Below are 14,243 nucleotides of genomic sequence, written 5' to 3'. Positions count from 1 at the left end.
GTTCTGAATTAATAGTTTCTACTTTTATGACAGGTGCTAGGTCTGCTGTGGAATCTTGCTCACCGTGATGATTGTCCGACGGATACCATGGATCACGCCCTCAATGCACATCTCAAGATTCTGGACTATTCGTGTTCCCAGGTGTGTATATACCTTGCTGTTTGTATTTCTCAAGGGCTTATACATTGCTTATGCTATTCTGGGAGCCTAACAGTGTTTAGCTTTACATTTGAAGCTTTTAATCGAATAGGGCTTAATTCTTTTAAGACAAACTTTGGAGAAGAGGGCAGGCAAGCTTTTAATGGATAAGTCTAATGGTTGGTTGGAGATATTTGCAGTGGCTGCATGGTCGTGTCACTTGTGTGATTTGCTTGTTATTTCACGTCAGGATCGAGAGAACCAGCGAGTGCAGTGGTTGAGGAGATGTGTGGATGAGTTGATGAACAATACTTGGGTACTGCCTGCTCTGAAACAAATGGAGGAGATCTTTGGACTGTTCCCAGAGGTAGTAGCCATTTTGTGTGATACAACTTAACATATAAATGTACCATGCACGCACGCACGCACGCACGCACGCACGCACGCACGCACGCACGCACGCACGCACGCACGCATGCACACTTTTAGTAGTTAGCACACAGTTTCAACTTGCCTATATTTGTTACCAGATACCAGCACATTTTGCCAACCAACATCGATCATCACATTTCTACTATCGTAATGACATCATTGGACAGTTTGATCAGAAGTTTCAGCTGCTCACAGCTGTGTGTCACAACCTGGAGCAGTACCTAGCTCAGGCCAGGATTGCTGTACAAGGTATAGTACTTGTGATTGTGGTATTGTATTATCAGTGTAAGTCCTGTATGTGCACTGTATAGTGGTGTATAGCTTAGATAGGACAAGTTATGTGAGCAAGCACATTAATTTTATTACATTGTACATTTACTGATCATGAACTTCTCCATGTAGTCAATAAGCTTCATGCTGTCTTCTGTTAAAATACTTTTATTACTGTCTTTATAAATTCTTTAGCTTACCTTAACTCTTTGATAATCTTATTCTGATTGTACAAATGTTGGTAACACACACAGTATGGGTACTACTTTACAATCTAATACTCCACTGCTAGCCAACTGTATGGTGTGTCTGAGATCCCCATCTTGCCCCCATTACCCTTCCTTGAGAGTTGAGGTAGGGGTTTCCTTTCTGGTGAGTACTCTAATTGGACATTCCCAAGAAGCCATCCCATCAGTCTTGCCTCCATGTCTACTGCTCCATGAATAACTTTTGCTTATGAGAAGCTACCACACCTGACCTTTATAATCCTGAACACATAACGAAGGTGTTCATCTCATACAGTACATCATATGAAAGTGCTGAATAGAATGCCACAATTGTGGGTTACTTTGGCTGCTACAGCCACTATATGATTCTGAAGAGTTTGCACATAGTTCAGTTTCCCATTGAGTAATGACAGGAGTTCATAATAGTTATATGGAGAGAGCCCTCCCTCAATATATTGTGAACTCTTGGTAGTGGGGTTACCATAAGGGTGGCTGCCTACATTTCTTAACCTTTTAGGATTGGGGCTGCCACAGCTTCAGGAACAGAGCTGCCATGGTTTCAAGATTGAGGATGCCACAGATTCAGGATTAAGACTGCCAAAGCTTCAAATCCCCAATCCTAAAGCTGTGGTAGCCTCAATTCTGAAGTTGCATGTGGCTATCCCAATCCATAATCCAGCGCCATTAAAATGAATTATGTAAACCCTTGTTTTTCAGCATCACCTAAATGTGCGGATGATGTAACAAAGCGTGGCATCATTGTTTTACTTACAATAAACATACCTCCAACTCGCTAATCACGAAATAGTGTTTCATCAATTTTGCCTAGAAAACTAATCGCTTTACCAAATTAATTACATCACCTTTAAAATCCTTACAGGAAGCATGGTCTAAAAATCCAGTGAACCTCACCATTTGCTGGTTTTGTATTAAGACTATTGAGGTTCACGTGAGATTTTGAACATAACTATGCAATTAAGGTAATATTTTTTAAGTAGCATCTAAAACACTTCCACCCTCCTCTGTCCATAATCTGTGAGATTCCCTATCTTGAAGCAATGGCAGCTCAAATCCTGAAGTTGTAGTATGGTGGTACAATCTTGAAGCTGTGGCTGTCCTCATCCTCATAAAACCGTGGCAACTTTAATTCTGAAGCTGTGGCAGCCCCAATCATAAAGCTGGCTTGCATATTAGCTGCAGTGATCTCGTTGTCTAAAGCATCTCCCGAAGACTTGAGACAACTTCTGGTGAGTTATCTAACTTATCTTTGAAACGGAACGGTAAACTCTGCACCACCTCTGGCCATATTTATAACTCTAGTTGGCTTCCACAGAACATAACGCTACTCGTTTGTATGGCTGATGTTCACATCTACACCAGCACTGTTTGGATTGCTGATTGAAACTCTTAACATGTTTGGCAGAAATCTCATTAAATGTTTGGGGATTGCTACTGAGGCTGAGGCTGCCAGCCTTTCGTATGCTTACCAAATGACAATGCCAGTGTAATTTTTGTCTGTCACTATAGCAATTTGTTCCATCACTGAGAAATTCAGTACCTTTGAGATTGCTCTGTATCGAACAACCCCGAGCAAAAGTCAAACATTAGGTTACCTTATAAGAGTAATAATAAGTCTGTATACAATGTTTACCTTTTTGTGCTGATATTATAACTTATTTCTTTCCTTTAGAAGATCACAGTATTCCTGCAGAGGACCTTTGCCTTGACAACCGGTTCAACCATGTGGTACAAGTACAGAACAGGCTGGACTTCATGAGGTAAAATGACATGTATATGTCATACATATGTACTTTGGAATGTGCGATGTACATATTAAATCTATTAAATCGTCAATGAGCATAGGAAACTTTATTCTGTACCTAAACTATTTGTGTCATGCATCTTACTGTAGAGATCTCCTGAGTTTGACCATGTACTGAGTAGACTATGTTTCTTGTAGTCTTGAGTCAGTGCTTGAGGGTGGTTTTTAATTTGTTTTCTGCTACTTTAATCTGTTAGGTTTTGTTTCATAGCTTTTTTTGGCTTGTATGGAGTAGACTGTACTTTCCATGTGTTTACCCTCCATGGCCCTGTTGCGGTTTGAATTCGTGCTGTTATTTAATACACGTGTTAGTGTCATATCATGTTATTTGTGATTTTGTAGGCTTGTGTTGAGAGATGGACAACTATGGCTTGGACATTCTCAAGCAATAATGGTTGGTTTAGATTGTGTTACTGTTGGTAGGAGTTGTATGTGTGATTGTAGGTTTGGAGAGCATTGATAGAAAACCCTGCTTATGATAGTGATAGGGAAGCATGCTTCAAATGGTTTGCAAGAGTAAGTCCATGTGTGGTGTGTGTGTGTGCGCATGTGTATGTGTGTGTGTGTGTACACGCACGCACATGTGTGTGTACACGCGTGCACATGTGTGTGAGAGTATATGTGTGTATATATGCATGCATGCATGCATGCGCACATGTGTGTGAGAGTGTATGTGTGTATATGTGTGCATGTGTGCCGCATGCAAGTGTGTGTCCAGTCCAACCAGCTTTATAAATGTGGGCAGGCTTAAGCCTGTTGTCTCACATTATGGGTGAGGTTCAGGTTAGACTGGATTTCAGAAGCCCATCAGTCTCATCTATGAGACATGGTATGGTCTCCCAGTAGAATACAAGTCTTGCCCCAGGAGGATTTATAGCGTCTGCTGAGTGGTGCCCAGGTGGCCTAGTGTTTTACTGATTGTTTTATATGGCAGACAAGGGCTTTGCTTTTTGGTTTTGTTCATTTGTTGTGTCTGCATGTGTTGGTCATTGAAACACAACTTATTATTCTTGTCATGTTTTTGCTCTTTAGTTGGTCAGTGATGAACCTGACATTGAAGGTGAAACCGCCAAAAAGTTACTAATAGAAAATGTGATGAAGCTCAACCCATCGATATTATCTGAGTATGGATTCAAGTAAGTTGCTTGTTATTGTGATTGTTTAGTGCGTGGATCACCACGTCTCCTCCGTAGATGTTTTGACCGATTCTTCCGTCATGTCAACCAGTCTGAGCGCAAGATAGTTCCATGGCGACGTGGTTTTTTAACTGAAAGTGTTGATTTGATTGGACTAAATCATTTATGGCTTGTTGTGTTAACTGCTGATCATGCTATTGCATATAAGGCCATTGAATTATTGAAGGATATTTTTACTAATGTTAGCTCCAAACTGCAACAAGACCATGTAAGTGTGTGTGTGTGTGTGTGTGTGTGTGTGTGTGTGTGTGTGTGTGTGTGTGTGTGTGTGTGTGTGTGTGTGTGTGTGTGTGTGTGTGTGTGTGTGTGTGTGTGTGTGTGTGTGTGTGTGTGTGTGTGGTGTGCATAGGGTGCGTGACTCGCTGTTAGTATGCATATTTACTTGAGGCTCAGGTGTAACTAAAAGTTTCCCACACTGTTTCCTGTAAGGTATTTGGTATAATAGTTCTCTTGTGGGAATACTGTCCTGCCCCTAATAATTGTTTCTATCACTAAATAAATCTGAGCTAAACACAACATAGATAATAGTTGATTTTAAGGATTTGTTGCCATGCCACAGTGCTATATATACGTACCCCAATACAGGTACATCACACTTTTATTCACAAGTGTATGGAGAACTTAAGACGCACACAAGCTAACCTTCGCAAGTACACACCAGAGGAATTGTCACAAGAACCTCAGGATATCCAAGATAGCTTCAGGGCAGAAGCCACCAAACTGATACGCTGTTTGACCGTGTTAAAAGAATATGCCGGAGAGTGTGATGAAGATTATGCTGAGGAAAGAGCATTCCCACCTCATGGAAGGTAACAGAATTGTGTACATGGGTAGGAATTGTATAGTATCTATCAGGCAGTCCCTGGGGTTTGGTGGGCTGAGTTTTCACTGCAGTACCAATACAGAAATTTTGAACTGGTGATGTGGCCTCTATTACACAACCCAGATATTAATGTACCCACAATAATTCCCTGTTAAGATTAGTTGGATTACGATTATTCTGCATATTAATAACTGATAAAGGTGGCTGCCTATTCCTTTGTGTTCTCTGAACCCCCATACAGTACTGAAAGGAAAAGAGCACTGATGATCACGTGCATAAAATTTAAATCACCTGAACGATGCTATCTGTTTGTTTTTTGACCAAACTTGTGCTAGACACTTATTGATTTTTTGATAGCTGAAAACTGATGCGGTTCGTGTCTACAAAATGAATGATCTGAACAAAGACGACCAGAAGCACTTTAAACTGCATTCTGGCGTGGTCTCAAGCTGAATACAGCAAAAACTGCTGGACTATCTCTCACTTTTTGAATACAGCTGCAGTGGTGGTAAATTCTACTGCCTTGTTGGGTGGAAATTATTTGATCAAAATTATCTGCAAATCATGAGATTACGAGCTGTAACACCTATAAACGATATCTTTTATCATAATACTACACTTTGACCTTCCTCTGTGAGCAAATCTTCACCAAAAAGTTTTGGTGGTTTGATTGGTGAAGCATGATTGTCATTGCTGCATCATTTAGACAGGATTTTGGAGTCCAAAAACGGATTTTCGTCTACAAGGACCAAATGAATGATAGCCAAAACTTCCTTGCACCACAGAAGTAGTCATCCGTCAGCAAAGAAGTCATATACCAAGTATGGTTAAATTCTGAGGTGGTTAACCATCTGGGCGATCTTGGTATTGAGCAAAAATCTTTTTGTCATCACTTGCTCTCTCGACAACTTAAAACCATAATTATTTCTTGGCGTAAAACAACTTTAAGATCCATAACATAACTAGCACCAATAGTTTTGTCGTGTTTCATTGTTAGAAACTGTAAAAACTAACTAATAGGCATTTATCCAAACAACTTCAGGCTCACATTATTTCCATCCTTACGGTAATTTAATACTTCATATCCTACTTGATGTCTTGTTTAGTGGCTTTAACAGCCACAACTCGACACAAATTTGGCTTATTGTGCTAGTAGTAGTCACAACCGTACTCAATCACGTGAGCCGATAAATCATGCTTCACCAATCAAACCACCAATTCTTTTTAGTGAAGGTTTGCTCACAGAGGAAGGTTGAAGTACAGTATTGTGATTAATGATCATTGTTTCTGGGAATTACAGCTCGTAGTCTCATAATTTGCAGGCATTACGATTGATTTCCACCCCAAGAAGACAATAGAATTTACTGCCACTGTAACTGTATTCAAGTGAGAGTTGTAACAGCAGTTAACAAACTATTTTTGAACATGTCGATATTTTACTTTAGTAACCCTAATATTGGTATATTATGTCAATTTTAGCAGCAGTATTGGGTATTAGCAGAAATCTCCATATTGGCTACCGATACAATACGTATGTATGTATTGTTATATTAGTACACTGACTACACTCCTATTTAAAAATATAATTACAGACTTCTGTTATGTTTGATTACCTTTTAAACTATTACTGATCAATAAGCAAGTGTTGTTTTGAAATTTAGGTCAATGTGGGGTAGACCCTTCATGCTTGTGGTACGTTGTATCATGGGACACTCTCGACCACCAGAGGATATTGATTTGTTCTCTCATTCTAATGAGACTGTGGCTGCACTGAGACGACACATCTTACAAAAGTGAGTTTGGTGTTCTGTGTGTGTGTTCGTGCGTGCGTGCGTGCGTGCGTGCGTGCGTGCGTGCGTGCGTGCGTGTGTGCATATATTGTATGTCAAACTATTATCAACACCAAAAAATGAATTGATGTCGGATTGGCTGATTAAAATGTTGTATCTACATCACTAGTATAGTCTCTAAAGAAATTCTGTAAACCGTCAACACACAGTGCTAACTATTATTATGTATTTATCGATGATCACATGACATCATACGACATCACGAAGTGTCAGAGCAGCTATCAGTGAAGTGGTGAAGAAGACAGTGTCTACTGAGAAAGTTTATATGGAGGCCAATACAACTATGTCAAATAGACCCAAGGAGCTGGACATTTACAATGTCATTTATCCTTTGTGGGCTGTCTATCTGAAGATGTTCTTGTTGCTGTTGTCAGCCTCATTGATGGTTATTTCCTCTTTGATGGTCATCTGTGTTGTTCTAAAGAATAAGAAGTTAAGAAATATTAACAATCTTCTAATTGTTAACCTTCTAATTGTTAACCTTCTAGTTTCAGACCTAATGTTTATAGTAGTGCATTTCAGTTTCAACATGTACCTCACTAGTGTATATGTTTTTGGCCTTGAGATGGATGATTTTTGTAATGTGGTTAGCCCAGTTATGTGGCTGTTGTCAAGGGTTATTACAATGATGGTTGTTCCATTAGCTGTTTATCGTGTAGTGAGTGTTCTGCGTCCATATTCTTACAAGAGGATTATGACAAAGAAGAGGATTATTGCGATGATAATAATGTTATGGGTTTTTGCTGTATTAGTTACAGTAGGTATTGCTGCGAATTATCGTCTTGTCTTTGTACCATCTTTGGCAGCCTGTGCTGTAACTAACACTCATCCAGTATTACTCTTATTCTTTGTAGTACCTGAAGTGATGTCTTTTGTGCTTATTCTGTTTGCCTCTGCCTACCTGCGCTACAAGATCATCAAGTCAAATCGATTCATCGATGGTATACAGAGAAGTTCTGCAGATAGGGAGAAAGCCATCAGAGCGGGTAGATTGGTAGAAGCGTTCATGGAGCAAGTAAAGCCTACTGTGTCTGTATTGATTACTGGGGGGATTGATGGATTATTTGATTTATTCTTGATCGCTATTGTTGGACTGAGTAGTCTATCTTCACCGGCAACAGAATTTCTTGTTATACAAACAGCTGGTGTAACTCTACTCTACTGTCAATTACTAAGTCATTCCTTGTGCTATGGGTTGTACAATAAGGAAGTACGAGAGAAGATGCTTACGTTTTACCAACAACAAAGCAAAGTGATAGCACTAAATGCAAACGCATGAATTGGACCGTATATATTACCCACTGTATTGTATTATATCTGTGTGTATGTATTTAACATTACATGTATTTCATACACCTCAGATCAAAGGAGCCGCCCAGGTTACATTTTGTATGTAGCCGTGCTACAGTACATCGGGGCAGTGATTATATAGACATTAAGGCTTAAATTGATTGTGGGATTGATTACTACTCACATGATTAGGATGCACGACTTGGGTTTTGCCATGAAAACCACTCAGACAGAGTGTTTTGTTATCCTTGCCATCCTATGAGTTGAAAAAAAACCTTGGGCTAAGTTGCTATAGCTTATTCATCAATCATTTCCGTATGTTTTTCATCACGAAGTTGTCACTCTGCATGAAGCGAGTTAGCATGGGCTTCCTATTCGAGGTTCATCAACCATCACGAGGACCATTGTCCTGAAAGAGTTCATAAGACTCTAAACATTGGTCTCAAGAACCAGTGAACGACAACACATGGTATGCTGAGCCGATCATAAGATAATTTAAAAATTAAGGTGGAGTCCCCATTCGCCAAAGTTGTTTTCGCCAATTTTTCAGTAGTAGATTTTTGTCAGACTATAACATACACTAAACATGAATACCATTCCTGGGGGGGAGTTAAGGTCTTTCTCCCAGAAAAATGTTGAATAGTACTTTAGACAATTGTCAGGACAATGCAGATAAATTTTAGTGCAAGAGTTTGTGAACTCAGTGGTTGACTGCTCTATTAGACTATATTGACTTGGGGGGGGGTCCACGGTGTTCCCATTTTCACTGCCCATGTATATGGAAAAAGCATAATAGTGGAATGAGAAAAACTTGTCTTCTGCTAATGTTAACAAAGACTATCTGTTTTATACCATTTATACTATATAATTCGTATTTACCTTCTAGCACTATTCTGCAGGGCGCACGGTAACAAGCATGAAGTACAGTACAGTATGCATAAAAGCATGTTCATCCTAGAATGACTTGGAGTATTGATATTTCTACAAAGTATAACCAATTTCTGCTACAACTATGCAACTAGAATGCTAAACTTATTAGAACAATCTTATTTGTACTGGCATGCAATTGCCGCTCTGTTGTTCTTTATATCCATCAGTGTCGTGTGCCCTTCAGAATTACTACAAAGTAAATAGTTTATAGATGCTATAGACATGGTAGCTTGTGTTTATAAGCAGTTTTACTCTTTGTATAATTCTGCTATTCTGTTATTACTTGTAAAGAGGCTTAATAAGGAGGTGTTTCCATTGCTACATGTTGTAAATGAACGAACCTACCCTGGTCTTTAGAGTTTGATACATTTGCTAATGGCCTAGAGCACTGCTTGTTGATTTAGTCAATCACTAGGACCAATCTTGTGTAGTGTGTGTGTAGTGTGCGTGTGTGCCCCCAGGAGGATTTGCCTGTGCTGACTCGTAGCACCTGAGTAGTACACAGTATTCCAGTGCTGTTTCACTAGGTAAGTGTGACCATGCAGCTTGGTAGCCAGAGGCTTTGGTTTTTTGCTTTGTGTGTGCACTTGTTTGTAAATGGGTGCCTGGTGTTAACTGGGGAGCAAATGCCAACTGTTTAGATAATACTGTAGGTTTGGTTCGAATGGAACATTGAGTACCCACACCTTCAACTGTGAGACATGGTATATCCTCCTGTCCTGTCCCAGGAGGAGTTTCCAGCACTGACTGCTATCACCTGACTAGTGCACAGGTGGCCCATTGTTGTGAATATATGGCAGCTAAAGGCTTTGTGTTTTGCTTTGTGTGAATCCTGTTCATGCTTGCACATATTCAGGCATATCTGTCTACCAAATAAGTAGTTTGGTAGATTTCTAAAGCTAGTAAGTGTTTATTGTTGTTGGTTATCCTGTTAGGATGAAACTGTCATCATCAAGCAGACTGGAGTTATCTATCAATAGTGAACTACTACACACTGCTGATGACAAGAGGCTTGTTGCCTCTGTACCACTACGGAATGGCTCAGTGAGTTTGTAACTAGTAGTAATTGTGTACTACCTTCCAGAAGCGCAAACTGTCATAAGGTGTTAAATACTATTTCTGTTAAAGTTGAGAAAGAAAGAGAATAATCTGAGTGTCATTTTTAACTGAAATATCAAACATGACTGCTCAATTAGGTTTATAATACCGTATCTAATGTGTGTGCGATATAAGATTAGAGCCTTTTATATATTCCATCTTATTTTGCTACCTGGTTTGTAGTAGTAAGTGTTATTGGAATGTAATATACAAGTTTGCAATCCCATTCCAGGTGGTCACAGCTAAGGTGGTCTCCATGGGAGTTAGTGGTGAAACCTCATCTCAAGAGAGTTCTAGTGATTCGTCACCAGGTAGCCCCTCCCATCACCATCATCAGCAGCAACAGCATCATCACCATCACCCAGTAGTGGGACCTAATCATGAGGCTGAGAATCTGCTACCATCTGTGGTATGTACAGTGTGTACGTGTGTGTTTGTCTGCGTCTGTCCACACCTACACATTTCATCACAATTTTCTGCTTCCCATTCAGATCATGTCAATTAATGAGGAGTACATGGACCTACTATTGTCATTAGGAGAATTTGCCCTATTACACAATAATGTACAACTAAGAGAAGCCACAAGAAACTTACTAAAACTGATACCATCAGGTAAACAATTGATTGTGGTATTCAGTTTATTGTAGAGTGTCCATCACAGATCGTAGAATTGTAATGGAAATGATAAAACATTGTCAGGAATTTGCTAATGTGGAAATTACAGTTGGATTTCAGAAGCTGACTCAATTCTTCTTTGGAGCAAGTGCATTCCAAACTCTCTACTACCTGGAGGTACTATAAGCCATGTATGCTGGAACCTGTTGTTTGTGGACACTGATAATCTAGACACCCTTAACTTAGTTAAGGTCCCTTAGTACATTAACTGACCTGCCTTAGGGCACTATTGGGTGGTCACAAAGTGCTCAATGGATCCTGTTAATGTGGATACTTCAGGATACCTACATAATCCAGACACTTAGTTAAGGCTTTAAAGTTTCACTGATATATAAACTGACCTAGACAAGACATCTTGATACTCAGGGCACCTTAATATTATGGTGTATGTTGCTTGGCTGCGAGGAGCCATATTGCACGTGTTCTATTGTAATAGTTGTTAGTGTGATGTATTGTTGGTTTATGTCTGTCTGTAGGTGTGTCATGCACTATTAATGCCGTCAGTTGACTTCAAGGAAGTAGAAAGTGGAGAGTTTCAGGTAATGTTTGTATGGGTATTGTTTGATACGTGGCCATGTTTTTTCCTGTATATCTGTGTGTTGGTATTATCTGTAAACAGAAGTTGAATCTTGTATCCAAGATATGTGTGCATTTGGTTTTAGCATGTTATCATACTGTTTAGAGAATACTTACCATGACTAGTCTGAAAATGCTGGAACCTTTGTTGTTGAAATCTTGACCACCCTGTGGCCACAGTATTCAGATAAATGACTTCTAGACATAAATATTTAATGGTTCCTACTCTAATAAAACAATCATTCTTGTTTAACTGGAATTCAGAATAACTGCACTCTGAATAACTGGACCCCAAAGCTCAAAATAATTTTCCTATCTTTGGAGCTCAACACACAATTTTACTAATTTTGTATCATGCCAATTAAGGCGTACATGAAGCTGAAGTATAAGCCCCAAATGTTACAATATTGTCCAACCTCGTGTGTTTGTAGATGTAGGTGTACATTACATATTATTTTCTGTAGTTGAACTTCATCAAGTCAGGAGGGATCCACTTACTAATGTCAGTATTTGTTAATAACAATATCATCATGAAAACTAATACTAACATCATGAGGTGTGTATTCTAATTAGTGCATGCTTATTTAATTTAATTGCCGCCATGTTGTATTTGCCTCCAGGTCATGTTTCCTCAGCACAGTTAAGATGTGTAAATTGTTATTTATTGCCATTGGCTATTCTACCATCTCAGTGGTTGCCAAGGCGCTGAAGAGTGATAATCCTCCCACAACAATAGTCCACCAATCAGCCAGTGTGTTACAGAATGCTCTACACAACATTGTGCCTGGCATGGAGTATAGCTACAAGAATGCTGCACTGCATATCTCACGAAATCTAATGCAACTGGTAAATTGTTGTGTGTGTGATAGACTTTCTATTATTCAAACTCCAATATCAGCCAAATACTCAAGTGCATGCATGTGTACTTGGATGTAGTGTGTGTGTGTGTGTTGTGTTCATTTTCTTATATTTCCTTTGGGTATGGAGCTCTTAACTATTATTCTCTTCCACAGGCCACTGGTCCACTACCTAATCTTGCAGTGGTAGAGAGTTTACAGAGAATAGCGTGGGCAGCAGGTATTGGTGGACTAGCGTTCCTCAACCAACCGGAGCAGATCCACCAGCTGTACTGCCAACCTGTCAGTATGAGACCACCTGAAATGGATGACACCAACCTTGTCCGTGAGAGTCTGGAGGTATTGTAAACATCTCGTTGTCTTTGTAGAATGAATTGTTCTATAGTATTGTATGTGTGTTTCATGTTATGTTGTATGTGTTCTGTTAACTTGCTCTATTATGATCACTGTTAGAACTGCGAGATAATTTAGATAAAAAGATTATCTAGATACCCAAATCACTTATCATAAATAAGATAACAAATTTACTTATCAAGACAATAGTAAATCTTTGTAATTAAGATGGAAAACTTGTGGAAAGGTGTCAAACTACGTCGTTGGAGAAATGATAAAATTTCTGACTTAAAAAAAAGCACATGTGTAACTTAATGTCAAAAAATATGTAAAACTATATGTTTACAAAAATAGTCCTATGATATCCCATCATTATCGAGTTAATCGATATTAAAATAGTGGTCACTTATCGAGATATAGGTTTTACTATTATCACATAACTTTAGTCACTGTGTAGTAAGGTTGCTGTAATATTTATTGCTATGTTGAAGTCTGCCATTGAGTGTTTTTGACCCAACTATTCCACTTGTAGGTGTTGTGCTATGCATTATCCCTCTCGCCTGCTCTACTACTCAACATACAACAGAGTCCACTATGGAACCATTTTGTGACCGATTTACTGCTGAGAGTGAAGACAAGGTGTGTAGTTGTTTTGTATGTCATTATCTTGATAGAGATTCTTATTAGCTTTTTCATAATTGCTGAGTTGAGAAAATGACCCTCATTTGTCCGTCCGTACCCTCTTTTATCCGAAATTGGAAATGACTGTTCTATTAGAGTATTTCAACAGAGCTTTGTCATACACTATAAATGTATGGACTTGAACAATCTAAACACTTTTTTATGATTGTCTGAGAACAAAGGGGTTCAGGTAACTGAGGGTTCACTGTGCATCTTCCTTTGTTAAAATTTTCACTTCTAAAGTCAAAGACATATTGTTGTGTGTTATTTTAATCCAGTTGATGAATAGAGCATTTCCAATTTCAGTTTTAACAGAGCATGCATGTGTCGTAGTGGGTCAACTGCCTGCTAGCTTTAATTTTGGGAAGTTTTAATGTGTGTGTTTGATAACTGTAGTTCCTTTCAACAAGGTCTCATTGTAGATCACGGAAATGTGTTCCATATATAATAATACCCACAGTGGTGATGTCATTGTTTGTTGTCATAGGAACATTCGTGTGGTGGCAGCAGATCAGTTATTCTACATGGTGGCGTACTGTACACAAGACGCCATCCCACTGACCTCTCTTCTGTCATTACTTGTGGACACCATTGAGGTGAGAGCATGTATCTGTGTGTGTTCCTCACTTACTGGTGAGAAAATGTAGTCTCACGTAGCCAACAGCACTTATCTCTGAAAGGCATTTTCACTTTCTTAATCATAGGTGCTGTAAAAGGGGACTTTAGAGTTGTATTAAAAATAGATCATTTGTGAATGAAAATTTGGCTAAATTTGGTTAAGGAGCGGTTGTAGTGTGCTTTATACTCTACTTTTTACTTGTTTGGTGTTACTCTTAAAATTCTTATTCCATAACAGACGGTGGCAAAGGAACATCCTAACACTTCTGGAGAATTTTTTAGATTATTGGCCAGGTATGTCGATCATCATCACTTTGTGACTGTGTTCCATGTATGCATATAAATTGTACACATGGCATGTTGGCAGAGAGTTGTAATTGCCACGGCAATGGAACACTCATATAGAACACACATCCTTTTTACTAAC

The 14,243-nt window shown here is 39.1% G+C and overlaps 2 protein-coding genes across 2 annotated transcripts in view; both read left to right on the top strand.

The window, feature by feature from the left end:
• The window catches only part of LOC136240376 (ubiquitin carboxyl-terminal hydrolase 9X-like), a 32,941-nt gene that overhangs the window by 6,069 nt on the left and 12,629 nt on the right, over positions 1 to 14,243 (top strand). The window contains exons 15-35 of the mRNA XM_066031337.1: positions 34 to 141; positions 389 to 505; positions 669 to 819; positions 2,758 to 2,845; positions 3,232 to 3,283; positions 3,334 to 3,405; positions 3,922 to 4,025; positions 4,083 to 4,293; positions 4,671 to 4,894; positions 6,570 to 6,701; positions 9,914 to 10,022; positions 10,309 to 10,485; positions 10,568 to 10,688; positions 10,738 to 10,868; positions 11,228 to 11,290; positions 11,792 to 11,883; positions 11,948 to 12,173; positions 12,341 to 12,523; positions 13,050 to 13,156; positions 13,686 to 13,794; positions 14,055 to 14,110. Coding sequence (XP_065887409.1) covers positions 34 to 141; positions 389 to 505; positions 669 to 819; positions 2,758 to 2,845; positions 3,232 to 3,283; positions 3,334 to 3,405; positions 3,922 to 4,025; positions 4,083 to 4,293; positions 4,671 to 4,894; positions 6,570 to 6,701; positions 9,914 to 10,022; positions 10,309 to 10,485; positions 10,568 to 10,688; positions 10,738 to 10,868; positions 11,228 to 11,290; positions 11,792 to 11,883; positions 11,948 to 12,173; positions 12,341 to 12,523; positions 13,050 to 13,156; positions 13,686 to 13,794; positions 14,055 to 14,110 — 2,633 coding nt within the window. The remainder of the gene's footprint in view (positions 1 to 33; positions 142 to 388; positions 506 to 668; positions 820 to 2,757; positions 2,846 to 3,231; positions 3,284 to 3,333; positions 3,406 to 3,921; positions 4,026 to 4,082; positions 4,294 to 4,670; positions 4,895 to 6,569; positions 6,702 to 9,913; positions 10,023 to 10,308; positions 10,486 to 10,567; positions 10,689 to 10,737; positions 10,869 to 11,227; positions 11,291 to 11,791; positions 11,884 to 11,947; positions 12,174 to 12,340; positions 12,524 to 13,049; positions 13,157 to 13,685; positions 13,795 to 14,054; positions 14,111 to 14,243) is intronic.
• On the top strand, positions 6,823 to 8,103 carry LOC136240379 (melatonin receptor type 1A-like). The gene has a single exon (XM_066031340.1). It carries the CDS (start codon positions 7,024 to 7,026, stop codon positions 8,035 to 8,037), a length of 1,014 nt encoding a protein of 337 aa, XP_065887412.1. The 5' UTR covers positions 6,823 to 7,023; the 3' UTR covers positions 8,038 to 8,103.

Source organism: Dysidea avara, chromosome 12 (assembly GCF_963678975.1).
Source record: "Dysidea avara chromosome 12, odDysAvar1.4, whole genome shotgun sequence".
Lineage (NCBI taxonomy): Eukaryota > Metazoa > Porifera > Demospongiae > Dictyoceratida > Dysideidae > Dysidea > Dysidea avara.
This window is presented reverse-complemented; position numbering and strand designations above follow the sequence as displayed.